The 15,024-nt window shown below is 40.6% G+C and overlaps 1 protein-coding gene across 5 annotated transcripts in view; it reads right to left on the bottom strand.

Annotated features, from left to right (window-relative positions):
• Positions 1-2,150: 2,150 nt before the first annotated feature.
• RALGPS2 (Ral GEF with PH domain and SH3 binding motif 2) overlaps positions 2,151-15,024 on the bottom strand; it is a 342,255-nt gene continuing 329,381 nt past the window's right edge. For all 5 annotated transcript variants that reach the window (XM_077453154.1, XM_077453152.1, XM_077453150.1 and 2 more), the window contains 2 exons: positions 12,790-12,881; positions 2,151-8,197 (listed from right to left, as the gene is read on the bottom strand). In XM_077453154.1, the coding sequence (XP_077309280.1) occupies positions 8,168-8,197; positions 12,790-12,881 (122 nt within the window). In that variant the 3' untranslated portion in view covers positions 2,151-8,167. The remainder of the gene's footprint in view (positions 8,198-12,789; positions 12,882-15,024) is intronic.

A 15,024-nucleotide genomic window follows, 5' to 3' on the forward strand; every position in this document is an offset into this window, starting at 1 on the left:
ATCTCATATCACGTCCTTATATAGCTATAACACCCCCTGCCCTCACTCGCCATAAGCCAATTGCAAAGGACTGAGCAGGAGCTAGGGGTAAACAGCAACAAGTATATTTACAGTGGTGGTATGGCGTAATAACGGCATTCTAAAAGAATACCAACGTCAGTATAAATTAAGAAAAATGAGGGAGATGTGAGCTTCAAGCGTTTGTGGAGGGAACACTGACCCCTCCGATAAAGAATTTAACACTTTAGTTAAAAAGGGAGTAAGGGGGGAGGAAAGCTTTTGTAAAATTTGGGAGTAAAGCCATCATGGCCTGGACTCTTGCCAGATGGGGTGGCAGAAATGGCTCTTGCGATTTCTTTTTTCAGATATTCTTTGATAATATCATTTAAAGTAGGGAGTGCAGTCTCTGATGTAAGATTCCTTCTTCTCCAGTGTGGAGAGGGGATTTGAAGGTTTCTCATCAGGCAAATTTTATAGGGACTGATAGAAATCCTTGTCAGGGCCTTCGCAGAGGGTGCATTGATTGAATCCCTGGACAATCCCTGTACAAGATATAAAAGTAGAGGATTGTTTTGGGTGTAAGGAGCAGGCCAATGGTCTACCACATTTGTCCTGGATTTTAAATTGATGTAAGGCTATCTTGTCCGCATAAGTGCGTGTTGAGGACTCGTACAATTCCCTTAACTGTGACCAGGCCATGGAGACCTCTAAGAGTTTCCATAGTTAGAGAACCTTTGTGTTTGGTTTTCAAGTTTCTAAGCTTTTGAATTTCAGCTACTCAAGTAGTGGAGCGCTCTTTCTTCAAGTGGGCCTCTATTTGAATCAAACTTCCTTGCAAGACAGCTTTTAATGCCACTCACTGAATAGGCAAGGGGGTATTAGTCTGGTCCGTAAAGAAGTCTCCAAAACCTGTGTAATGCATTCCGAGTTCAGGAGTAGTGAATCATTTAAGCACCATGTCCATTCCTTCAACGGAGTGGAGGGAATCGAGATTGTTAAGTACACAGGAGAGTGGTCAGACCAGACCATGCAGTCCATTTCACATTACTTCCTAATAGCTATGATCCATTAGGAAGTAATCGATACAGCTATAAGATTGGTGAACAAGAGTGAGTGTAGTTCTGAGATTTAGGATACAATACCCTCCAGACATCAAGGAGATGGAAATCATAGATTGCGCAGTTCAAGGCCCTTAGTTTAGGGAAAGATATGAAGGACCGGAAGGCATTGTTAGCTACTGTAAATTTAGTCCCCCACAATGAGAACTTCACGAAGATGTACCTTCCCTGTGGGTCTGCTAAATGATCCAGTAGTTCAATAGGGAGCGTTTTACGGAAGGCAATAGAGACTCTCTTGGCTATCTGAGACGGGATTGTCATTTATGAATAAATTAAACAGCATTGGTCCCAAGACAGAGCCTTGGGGTGAAGGGGGACGTACTATCCTGTGTATCCATGTCAACATTCATGTGAACAGGTACTTACCTGTACAGGCGCTGTTCGACTTACTTTTTAATTAAAGTGGTCAAACATATCTGGTAAGCAGATTGTATTTGCATCTCACGAGTGGGTGGTGTTGTTCCTCGGTGGAGGTATATGCAAGCTCTCTGGATCTGCTCTTTTATCACAGTTTACAAGATTTCCTGCACTTGGGGGTTTTGAGATCATTCGTCAAAGAAGCTGGAGTGACACACTTATGGGACTTTGTGTGATTGAACTTAAATTAAGTTGTGAAGAGTTTTCTCTGGTCACTTGATAACGAGTAGAATACTTATCACTGATGTGACATTTATTGCTTATTCATTTTTATTATTGAGTTTCTTTAGGTAATTTTCACTATTAGAGTAATTAAGAGCGCCCCTAAACCATTATTTTCAGAGCATTGGGGTACCCCACTCCAGACCAGTCTTAGTACACGTTATTTATCACTATCCTTTGGCTACACCCCCGTAACCAGTTTTCTATCCAAGAACAAACCTTATGGTTGGGTTATTAGTTAACAGAAGTCCTGGAATACTTACTCCATTGCAGATCAATGCTAATCAGAGATCATGTGGCTGCCCTATAGCAGGATCCCAGAGCAGGAATTACAGAAGAGACAAGTATTGATCATTTTTAGAAAGCAGGAAGTAAAGAAGGTCTGCTTTAAAATGAGCTTGGAAAAGTTTTAATACAAACATGATCTACATGAAAAAAAGAAAGCACAAGAAGCCTTTTTTTTATTTAAATTTTCATTTTCAGTAGGAAATAATTGCAAGACAGCATATTTTAACATACATTCTTAAAAGTGCTCACACACAAATATATTGAAAGAAAATGTGAACCTAGGGATTTGCACATCACTACAAGAGGTCATAATGCAACATCCCCACATCAAACAGCTGCCAAGAGACACTAACACTTCTGCTCATAAAAGGACTGAATGATGTATAACAATGGATGATTTATCCAGACATCAGTGAGCTGCTTGTACATATTTCCCACTTTTCTTTTAATTGAAAAAATATGACTAATATTAACAGCAATACTTACACATTTCATCACTGCACCATTGTAATGAATTTTTTTTTTTTTCTTTAAAAAGTCAGTCCACCCCCAAACTGCCATTTTAGTTTTCTGGAATTGCAGGTGGATTAAAACACTCCATTATTTTTCTCTCCAACGCCAGCAGTGGAATTTCTGCAAAGATTTCCCAGTTCGGTGCAAGCATGAATGGTGAAACTGTATTCCCCATTTGCAATGGTTTTAACGGTTGAGTGGAACCAGGAACTTGGATGCTGAGATTGCACTGCTCGAGGCTGAAGAAAAGCCACAGAGGTAATAAACCTGTCGTTTTATATATTGGTTTTGGGTGGACATGCCTAATAGGAATCAAAATATTAATGGTCAGTGCATAATGAAGCAAATTCGCCAAATGACTGATGTCACCCTGTACAGTAAACTGGTTAAGGCACTGGTATCAACCAGGTTCCCTCTCACCAAGCAGATGGAGCAAGCTCAATGCCCTATGGCATGGTCACTGCCTGCTCCCAATGTGTTTCTCTTCAAGCAGCAGGTCCCCATCATTACCGTTCCAAAGTCAGTACACACAATCCTATACACTCTTCTGTCTTTCTATAGTTACATGACATTCTCTATGAAATTCTGCCTTGAATGTACACAATATGACCTTTAAGATGAATGGAAGTCATTAGAAAGGGCACAATGTGTTCCTAGAATCCATTCTCCCCCAATGAAAGCACTATGACTGGAAAAATTAATATCCTACACTACATATTTGACCACATCCTTTTCAGCGGTACCAGCTGCCGGTATCCCAGCTGGAGACAAGGAGTGATGGAAAATGTCTCCAATGGGACAAAGGCAAAAACATATTCTTTGCAGATTGGTGAAGTGTTACAATTGTTAGAAAGGTTTTTAAAACTGTTTGAGCTCTTTTTCTGTGGTGACAACCCTCCCAATGCCCTGGTGTCAGGCAGGAATTGAGGGAAACACTCCCAGAGAGAAATGTAAACTCCTCTCCACTAGTCAAAACAAAAAGAAAAATGGCTGTAGTTAGGCTTTAATTGTTTGGAACTAGTCAACTGAAAATGTTAAAACTGTAAGTGTCATATCACAACAGTAGGAAAATATTAAAAAGCTTAGGAATAGGGTCAATTCACTAATGCATGATTTATGCTTACACATTACTCAAATTTAATAACAGACATCACATAGTTCTGGATTTGTTATACAACTGCCTAAAATTTTTTTAACCATTAGGACTCATGCACACTGAGCATCAAAAAAGTCGCTTTTAAGGGCCTTTTACTTTTTTCTACCTCTAAGTGCCCCTCCATATTAGCCTATGTGTCACACATAGGCTAGGCATATAGAGGTATTAAGAAAAAAAAATCACTTGCATGTTCAGGAGAGGAACTATCAGCAGAAAAAAAAAAGAAAACACCCAATGCACCTAAACATTCCTAAACGCTAGAGTTTGTTAATTTCATTGGCTAGAATTAAAGTAGACATTCACCCTAAATCTAAAATCTGTACATCAATTTACATCCATGATCCAAGACTAACCTCTAAAGAATAAAATCGCTATACATACCTTTTCTGAAGCCGCTCCGGCCCCATGCTGAGCTGTTAGCAGTGGCTTCTCTGTGCAGGCATTTGCAGAGGAGGCAGCTGACAACAGAAGACCCATAGAAACTATGACTGACATCACTTCCCAGCAAATTCACAACCGTTGTCGGCTGTTACCTGCAGAGAGCTTCCACCACTGGAGTGGCTTCAGAAAAGGTATGTATAGCAATTTCTTCATTACAGGGCTAGATAGATTAGCTCTAGATTGTGGATGCCTGTAGATTTACAAATTTTAGTTTTAGGGTGAACTTCTACTTTAATATTCTGGCCAATGGAACAAAAGCCCAAAACACTTGACACGCATAAACACATTTGCAAAACTTTTTACTGAGCTTTTCTCCCGCCTGAAGAAAAGGCATTCAGAAAAGCTGGACATATGCCCAGTGTGCATTAGTCCTTAAGCTTTTCTTGCTCACAAATTGGTATTTTATTTCTCGGACAATGATCTCTACCTTGAATGGCTCCTCCTCCTCCTTCCCACAATAAACGGCACATATAAAGTCACAACTTTCATTAGTAAGAAGCCAACAGTAATTTTAAGGAATAAAAACTCTTACAATGATTGTGAAGTGACCTTTACATAAAAAATATCACAAAAATGGATGTCCGAATAAAAAAATATAGTAAATTCAGCTGATCTGGATGATAAAACCTCTAGTGAATTGAAAATTGAATTTCAGTTATGCTACAGTAAACTAACCCTACCGTTCAGTCTTATGCGTAGAAGAAAATAAGCCTATACAATTACAAGCTTTTATGTGGGTATAGTGTGATCTTTAATGGAGCCGATTGATGAAAACTGTAATAAAAGTTGAGCATTGGCCAGCCTCAAGTCAGGTTTCATCCCTGAACCGAATAGGGCAGTGATGGCGAACCTCGGCACGCCAGATGTTTTGGAACTACATTTCCCATGATGCTCAACTACACTGTAGAGTGCATGAGCATCATGGGAAATGTAGTTCCAAAACATCTGGGATGCCAAGGTTTGCCATCATTGGAATAGGGGAAACTGCCATGCTTAGCTACTTCAATTCTTTTTTCCAGTTTCTGTAAATCAGCCCCATGTGCTGGTGCTTAGATGAACCTGAACAAAACTTCTGCCTAAAGGATGGTTACTGGCACGATAGGTACTAGAACATTGTACAAGGACATTTTTAGCTTATAAAAAGACGAAAAATTAGGGACAAAAATAAAGAATACAATAATGCAATAGCTGTGTTTGCTTCAGTCACAAGCTTGCTTGGTAAAAAACAAATCTACAATTATTTACACATATACAATCAAAAGCAATATGCTCACTTTGTAAACTGATAAATGCAGTATCAACGAAGAGTCAGAACGTAAAGCCAGAAAATTGTGCCTTATCGCTCATGTATGTACCTCCTGTACTAAAACAAGCAATTTACATTCACTAAATTAATGGACAGGTGGCCTCCTTTCATTTATATAGTGCAAAGAGCATTTGCAACCCTAAAGCAAGATTAAATCAATTTCTCAACATTTAAAAAATACAATCTGTCACAAAACAGTGAAACGTAAATCACTGGTGGCGTTTATCGTGTTTTGTATTAACCCAAGTCTTCTCGGTATAAGACATTAAATATAAAATGTAGGTGTGGGCCTCAGCACCCAATTGGATCCTTGTTTTTATTTTCCAGGAGTCAGCAGAAAAATGAGAGATGGAAATCAATAACTTATTACACCACCTTCCCTACTGTGTTTCTGGGTTTGGAAGTCCTATTAAATATCTGCAACATAAGGCAAGGTTAACTCTGGTCTGGCAGTGTATTCTGGAGAACTGCTGTACCTCATTTATGTTCATCATCTCCTATTTTTAGAAATCTTGTGCTGATGCAGAATTTGGCTAGACCTGAAAAGATTGTGCATTTTAGAATCAGGAAAATGGTGTCAGCTACACTCACCTACTGATGCCTCCCTGCTTGCATCTTAAGTGCAGAAGTCAAGGTCATTGCAGACATACAGTTCAGCCAAAGGACGTTTTGTCTGGCAGGATCGCGTGTGCGAATTCACTAACATGAAAACGTCTCATGTTACTATCACTGGAATGATCCTGAGAGGACTGGGCTTCTGAGGGCTACCCTATGGGCAAAAAACTGGTTGTTCTGAATCAAAAGGCTGGCATAGGCAATCTTCTTGGGGCTGAGACCCATCCCTGTCTTCTACAAATAATTTCTCCCCGACAGTAAACAGGATTCCTTAACCTTCTCTAGATCCTACAGAGGGAAAATAGAGAGACTGAAGCAAACACAGTTTCTAACGGCAGAGCTAATGAAATCTCTATTTATTCTATTAACAGTTTGTCCGGTTTTTGAAGCCACAAGGATGCTAATAAAAAAAAAAAAAAAAATCTGCTGATCTTTATACCAGACAGCCAGAGTATGATGTTGATGTTGAAGATCATTGCCAGTGGTAGACCAAGCACAGACACAGCTCACATCTCACCGATTTCCAGCTAATATATGCTGGGGAGAAGAAACTCACAATTTTTGTGCAATGACCTATCAGAACAATAGGGTTTGCAAAAAGCTTTTTTCCTGCAATTGCATTGGGATATTGTTACGTGGTACATTTAGATGCAAATAGAGTTTAGCGTGGTTCTTCTTTAACAGTAAAAGAAAAATAAGATTAAAACCAAAGAGAAATAAAACAATTTAAAAATAGATAATACTGCTGCTTTTGTGCGACTCAGCTAGGCATCAGGCTTGGGCTAGAGCACATTTTCCATGTAAACAAAATTCTTCTAATGTAGTCACCACATAAATACAGGTGACCATGTTTTGGAGTGGACACAAAGAGGCAGCCTACCATTTCCTCGCTCCACCAGGAGGCTGCTGGATATTGACAGACAACATAAATGGCTAAATTATGTACAGGTACACTTTAATGGCAAGTTATTTGTATGGCCCGACCAGGTGCTGCTGAGAAAAACAAACCTACCATGTGTATTTTGGGTGCTTTAGTAAGATCAGACAAAACTGCATGTTTATAGCAACCAGAATACTGCTCTTATTTTGTAATTTGCAAGAGATTTGCCATAGATATATGACATATCGAATCTGATTGGCAGCTAAGGGCAACCCAAGTTACTTAATTTGTCTGAGTAACTGCTTGTATTGCCTTCAACTGGGTTCTCCCATATTTATGCAAGGGATGGTTGGCTGGCAACACAGGCAGTTCTTTCTTCAGCCATTTTCATATGCGAGGAGTAGTCTGTTTTTTTTTGTGCGTCTCCAGCTGTGGTCTGACACATCAGCCTATCACATTGATCTAATATTTGAAAGTGATGTCCTCTTCACCAATACCATCCATTCATATGTCAACCCTACACTACGACATCTCATCCCCAAGTTAACACTGTTCTTTCTACTCTTTTTTCATGGTTTTGGTTTTCCTAAAGAAAACTCTATTTTTGTGTTTGTATATACATATATATAAAAAAAAAAAAAAAATAACACAAAAAAAAAACACAAAAAAGGGCAACACTTCTTTCCCCGTAACAGTGAGTTTGACAATAAACGCTTAACAAAACAGAGTCACAAATGACTGTGTAATACACTCAAGTGAATCCACCCAGACTTGCACACACACACACATTTACACACACACTATTTGGTGTTACATCTCAACACTCACATTTTTGTTTTTAGTTTGTCTTTAAGGCAGTGGTTCAGTGAACAATTAAGAATAGGAAAAAAAAAAAAGAAAGAAAGAAAATAGTCTAAGCCTATGTACATAGGCAATCTCAAAATGAGGTCCATGGCTGTTCCTGTCCATGTCTACAAGATCATGTTTTGTCCTGCACAGGATTATTTTAGATGTATTGCAAAGAGGTGGATCACGTTCCTTGTCCTCTTTGCTGTCAGTGCTAAAACCTGGATCTGGTTTGTTCATTGCTTTAAGGTGCTGCTGTCCGCAGGTGGTGAGGGAGCTTTACATATCTATGGACTCATTGCTCACAAGCCCCTGAGGGTCTGACGTACAGTTGAGACAAATCCGTGATAAAAATGCTGGATAGGTCACTCGAAGGTCATCAAGTTGGCAGGAACCTGTTAAAATACAGAAAAGTCACAGATCCAGGTCAGTGGACATGATCAAAAAAGCAATATGCAGGTAGGCATTTGTTAATGATTTGACCAATTTTTCCCAGTTTGATATAAATGTAATAAAAATCAAACATTAGATACAAATCTGATTACTAATCATTATATGCTCACAAGCCTGCCGTCTGTCTTATTCTTAAACACAGTTTTCTATGTCATGATAATGTTTACGTCTGCTTCTAGTTCTGAGACTGAGTGGTCGCTAACAGTCGCATGTCTCAGATGAACTTTGGGAACCAATCAGCATGGTTTCTAATCATATGACCACCATGATGGCCATAGTGATCACTGGTCATAAAGGGATTAACAAGAGACCTCATGTGATCAAAACTAGTTTCCAACTTGCTAGGGAGTCATTCTTGGTCAATGACGTTTTGTTTGGAAATGGTGTTGTAAGAGTTTTTTCAGGAAACAAAGGTAATCAAAAAAAAATAAAAAATCAGCTTTGTCAACTGATCACACCCTTTGTTTGATGTGTGGCTACAGCCCATCTGTCAGATAAAAGTTCACATTCTACTCCCAAAACTCCTAGAAAAAATTTGTCTAAAACACCTCTCGTGATTTGCCTCTCTCCTCTATCTAGGAAGGTCATAAAGCAGTTTTCAGTGGTCAATGTATCGCTATTTTAACTGCATTCAAAAGAAGTTCTAGAGCCGCTCGCCTGCTGTATATTAACAAACTCAGGCATTTGGAAGCTCAATTACTAACCTCTCCCTTGCTTCCTATTCTCAGAGACATAATCAGCACTAGGGGGAGGCCTGAAGGACATTGACATAGGAAAGGTTGGCAAAGCGCTCCTTCATCCTAAGAAAATATATATTACGATAAGGGTAATAAACCGCATTCTTCATTCTCACCCTGCCTGCATAGCCCAACCCTTTCATGACTATTATTTTAGACTATGACGCAGCTATCCCTCATAATCCTACCACCTGAACTTCTTCAGAAAATACAGTCATATCTGTCAGAGAGCAAACTCCCTTCTATCTCACCTTCACACATAGCCAATCTCAATGTTCATATCACTGATGACGAAGTTATCACCACCTGATGGCCTGCCCTATTGATATTACAAAACTTTCCATCCTCCTCCGGCATATCACCTCCCCGTTTACTGTAATTCCTTTCTAGCTGACTCCCCTGTTGCGAGAGATATGCAATCTATATTTATCACAATGATCCCTAAACCTAGAAAAGAGAATACATTGTGCTCCAATCACAAACCGATCGTGTTACTAAATTTGGATCTTAAACGTTTTACAAATATTCTCGCAAATAGATTGAACAAACTTTTTCCATTTGTAATCCACAAAGACCATGGAAGGATTGATTCCTTTCTGCGAGGCAGGTGGTAATACTAGGCAAGTAATAAATCTTATTGAAGTGGCAAACAGGAAACAGACAGAGGCGTTGCTCCGCAGCTTTGATGCAGAAAAGGCCTTTGATCGGCTTAGCTGGCCTTTACTGTTCGCCACTCTTTGTCACCTAGGAATAAAAGGTCCATTCCTAAGGGCTACCACTCATCTATGCTCCCTCCCATCGGCGTCTGTCAGAACTCCATTCTTCATCTCTTCACTTTTCAACATTTCCAATCGATCAAGGCAGGGGTGGCCTCTCCCACATTAAATCTCTGGTGGCCCACATTAGACATTTGCAGGTGACATCCTTCAGTCACCTATCTACATGCTCCCCCTCTAACTTGCATAGAGAGCTGGATTGATATAGTCTGCTTTCCAGTTATGAAATCAATACTACTAAAATGGAGGTCCTTTCCTTTAACATGTGGCATCGAACACTACAACATATATCCCACTTGTTTCCCTACAGGTGGAAGTCTTCCACACTGAATTATTTCGTCGTTTAGCTTACACCTTTTTATGATACGCTTTACAAAGCAAAATTTCCCTCCTTTACACAAAGGTGTTCTCTCTGACACTCTTTTCTAAATTGAAAACTCAAACTCTGATTTGGCCATATGGCCACCATTAAAATGCCAATCCTATCCAAGTTTCTTTACTTGTTAGAGACCCTGCCTATCCTTATCCCGTCCTCTCGACCTTAAAAAAAACAAAACAACAATTTGCTTAACTTTTTCTGGAATAAAAGACACAGGATGGCTAAATCTGTCCTTATGCCTCCCGGGATCAGGGCGGTCATGTCTTCCCGAAAGTTGCCAAATATTATCTGGCTGTTAAGTTACGTTCCCTTGCTTCTTGGTATATCCTCCATGCTTATAAGCCCCAGACAGAGGCAGAGTAGCTATGGTTGGCCCCTATTCATCCAAACTCTTAATTGTGGAGCAGCAAGGCCAATACTGATATGTCCCACTTGTTGGGACCTATGCCTCTCCTGCAAACCTTATGGAAACATGCTAAGCAGTGGTATTCCATTACTTCAGAAGCCTCCTTAGCAACTTTTTGATTTGCACCCAATATCCCTGATAGTTTCACATCGCAGATGTTCCATTTCTGTAAAGAAAAGGCCTTTTATAATTTTGGTCAACTAGTGGATGCTAGAACTAGAATATGGTCTTCCTTTCAGGAAGCCTATAATCTTTCAAGACGACTCTTTTTTTGCCATTTACAATTACACCACTATGCACAATCCCTAATGAACTACCTCCAATTTGCTAAGCTGACAGAATGCGAAAGAATATGCTTAGACAGCCCATCTTCCAAGGAACTGATCTCCTGAATTTCTAAAGTTCTTATTTCAGTTCCTACCCAACTCATAGCACAGCGCGCCAATATGACAAAATGACAGCAGATTTTGGGCAAATAACTACCTTTAAGGGCATGCCAACTAATTTGGTCCCAGGCCGCTAAAAGTTCAATTTTGGACAAAATTCTCTTCCACTGGTATCAAACCCCAGACATGCTACACTCCATATATCCCTCTGCTAACAACTACCACATACACTGGTAATGTCCTCCGATGGCCCCATACTAGCAGATAGTTCATACTCTTGTCCATTCCATCTTTGGATCCACTTCTGCTCTCTAGCCCAGGGGTCTCAAACTGGTGGCCCTTCAGCTGTTGCTAAACTACAAGTCCCATGGAGCCTTGCAAGGCTGGCAATTACAAGCATGACAGGACTTTAAGCTCCACAGCAGCTGGAGGGCCACCAGTTTGAGACCCCTGCTCTAGCCTATCTTTTGGAACTCTCCCACCCCCCCCCCCCCAAACGTTTACTAAAACCTCTAAAATACACTTAGCACGCATGTTGACCGCAGCAAGGTGCTTGGTTGCACTCAAATAGAAGAAACTGTAATCTCCCTAACTGGTTGAATTGCATACCAGGATCTAAGATGTAAAGATGATGGAATCACTAACCACTTACCTTGAGGCTTGTAAGCATGGAAAAGTGGGACTTATTCAAAACTCCCCTACTTTATGCAATCCCTGTATGTGCAGGTTTATATCATATGCAGAGTCCCTTTATAGCGGTACAAAGTACATCTGGTGGTAGCTGAGCTTTTAGATACAGGGAGGAATTAAACCTGAGCATTTTCATTTTCCTTTAATGTCTATAATGTTTATGATTTCATCTGGAAAAAAACAGCTTGGCAGATATATAGCATTGTTTGTCCTAGCTCTAGGTTTAATCACTCAACTTTTTGTTTGGCGCTTTATATTCTGATCTACTCCTCACCAAACTCCAGGTCTTGGAGTTATCCCACAACACAGCCCCAGCCAGAAACCTCGGGACTGAACTAGACACCGTCCGTTCACAAATAACTGACCTTCTACAATAAAAAAGCCAAAGCAGCGCTGCAGGTCTGTCATAGTAAATCATAAGAGTCAGGCAACAAATGAGGGAGACTCCTAGCTCAGACCTTGAGAACACAGCGAATAGCATCCTACATCCCATATATCACAACCACCAATGGACAGAAAATATCACTACCCCGGCAGATTACACAGGAGATTAGAAACTACTACAGCTCCCTATACAACTTGACCATGACACCGCCCACACCCGATGCCATGACAGACTACCTTGACCAATCTTGAATGCCCACATTACTGATGGAGACACAGGAACTCCTGGAGGAACCCATCACACTAACTGAGCTTATTACAAGACCCTACTCCCAACCCTGGGCCAACACCTGGTGACCCTGTACAACGGTCTTGGAACAGGGACAACCTTCCACAACACCACACTACAAGCACAAATTTTGATTATTCCTAAAGAGGGCAAAGGCCTGGCCCAATGCGGGAGTTACTGTCCAATTTCCCTCCTAAACACCAACCTTAAAATATTCACCAAAACCCTGGCCTCCAGACTGCAACATTTGCCCCAACTCATCTACCTGGATCAAGTGGGCTTTGTCCCAACCAGAGAGGCTAGGGACAACACCAAAGTCCTCAATTTACTCCATATAGTGGTCAGTAACAAAACGTCAAGTGTATTTCTGGGAGCAGATGCAGAGAAGGCGGTCGACCGGGTTAACTGGAAAATCATGTTCAAGATGCTGAAGCACGTAGGTCAACTAAGCTATTGAACCCCTTGCGGGTAATGCAGGTTCTCCTACCTGCTGTCTGTTGCTTTGGCAGGCTGCACTGAGATGTTTGAACCACAGCATAGCATTCGAACGGTTCCCAGCCTGAAACTTGTAAGAGTTTCCTGATGTTGAGGGAAAAAAAAAAGGTTATTGTTCATCTACATAAATCATACCACTATAAAATACAGCTCAACTCTTCTCACAGTGTATAACATTTTCCACATATCCAACATATTGTTCTTTGAGTTGTGATAAGTACTTATAGGCCAACCCCATTTTTAGCAACATGTAACATGTTGCTAGACAACCCCCACCCTATGACACCATACAGGGGTTCTTCTCCCTCGCCAACGGTGATCAGTGCATTCGTAGTCCATTGACACTTCCTCCAATTCTCAAACTGAAATTTGGAGGAAGAGTTTGCAGAAGCCTAGCACTGCACACGCAATCCACTAATCTTGGGTGCAATGCTTTGCAGGCTTTCTGTGAAAAAAAAAATAAAAATAAATGCACATTTCTTTCCAGTCAAAATACATGAATTACTTACTTTAAAGGTACATTTATCCTTTAATGCTCTAATGACTAAACAAATAATTCACCACAAAGTTTAATCATGAGTTTGGATCTCTCTATGGTAACATTTTCTGAAAAATGCAAAATAAGCTTTTTTGTTAAAATTAACCAATTTCCAATTATTGTGACTCATATTGAAAAAGCACCCAAACATAACTATACAGACCGGTGACTCCCTGACACCGCCAGGTGCTAGCCTCCAAGGAGTCAGTCTTGCCTGCTGTAGATGTAAATACAAAACTGGAAGTGCACACCTGGAGAACGCACAGTCTATGAAGTGACAAATTGGCTTCAACGTGTCCCCTCCTAACCACACCCCTCTAATGCATTTCACACAATCACGAGCTTGGTTGTAAGGTTCCATGGACTATAACCCTGTGATAGAGTGAAATGTGATGGAGGGGCATGGTTAGTGAGGGGACAAGCTGATGGGGATCTGTCACTCCATAGACTAGGCGGTCTTCCCAGTGTACTCCTGCAGTTTTGTTGTATTTACAATTTCTATTAGTGTTAGAATCTTCTGCAGTTTATATGTATCCCCTTCCCCTTAAAGAGGAAGTAAACCCTGATGAGTTTACTTCCTCTTTCATTCCCTGCAAAGGCAAAGCATAATGGACTACTATGCATCGCATAGTAGTCCATTATGTGTCACTTACCTGACACAGGAGCCAGCGAAGTCACTGCTGTCCCCTGTAGTTCGGCGCATCCATCTTCTCGGTGGCATCACTCCCGCGCATTCACACGGGAGCCGACACACGCGGCAGCTCAGACGTTGGAAATGCCGCACTCAGTGCGCCTGCGCCGTAGACAGGGGTGCCTGTATTCGGGCAAATATCTCCTAAACCGTATAGGTTTAGGAGATATTTCTTGGACCTACAGGTAAGCCTTAATCTAGGCTTACCTGTAGGTCAAAGTGTGTTGTAAGGGTTTACAACCACTTTAATATCCTAATTATTTATGTTTCACAATTTGTTTTAAACAATATTCAAAAATATGCTAAAAATTATAAAAGCCGGCCCAAATAGCACACTGCTCCGCGCTCTTGGATGCCAATATGCAAACTTAGATATAGTACATGAGTGGTGCCCCACTTATATAAAAAACACTTTAAAGCTGCTGCTTTTACAACCAAAGAAACATAAACATATATAAAAATTGTAACTTAAATAAAAAGTCCACTTTTCACATATAGCAGCACATACACACTTTTCCCAAAAAGTGAGTTGATCAAAGTTCTATTCAGTGTCCGGAAAAAATGGTGCTTGATCTATCAGTTCCTATTGTGATTTAGGTACAGCTTCCACCATATATAGTACACCACTTGTGGATCACAAACGATCCCCCTTTGGGGATGCACTCACCGAACACCTGAAATCATAAGCCCTCACAATGCCATTACACAATTCTTCTTTGGCCACTAGATGTCTCCCTTATTGGAATTCTGTATACTCTATCTGCTGCACTTGTTTTGTAGCCTGCAGATGATTAAGTTAGCCCCTTATGGCAAGTAAAAAAAAGAGAGAGACCCCCCCAGTACCGCAGCAGCCCTACAACTGTTTCAATGATCTGTATCGTATGGTGTTCCTGGAGGCTCTCTTTTTTTTTTACTTGCCATAAGGGGCTAACTTAATTATCTGCAGGCTACAAAACAAGTGCAGCAGATAGAGTATAAAGAATTCCAATAAGGGAGAC

Source organism: Lithobates pipiens, unplaced genomic scaffold (genome assembly GCF_037356315.1).
Source record: "Lithobates pipiens isolate NorthernLeopardFrog02 unplaced genomic scaffold, aLitPip1_a1.2 Scaffold_23, whole genome shotgun sequence".
NCBI lineage: Eukaryota > Metazoa > Chordata > Amphibia > Anura > Ranidae > Lithobates > Lithobates pipiens.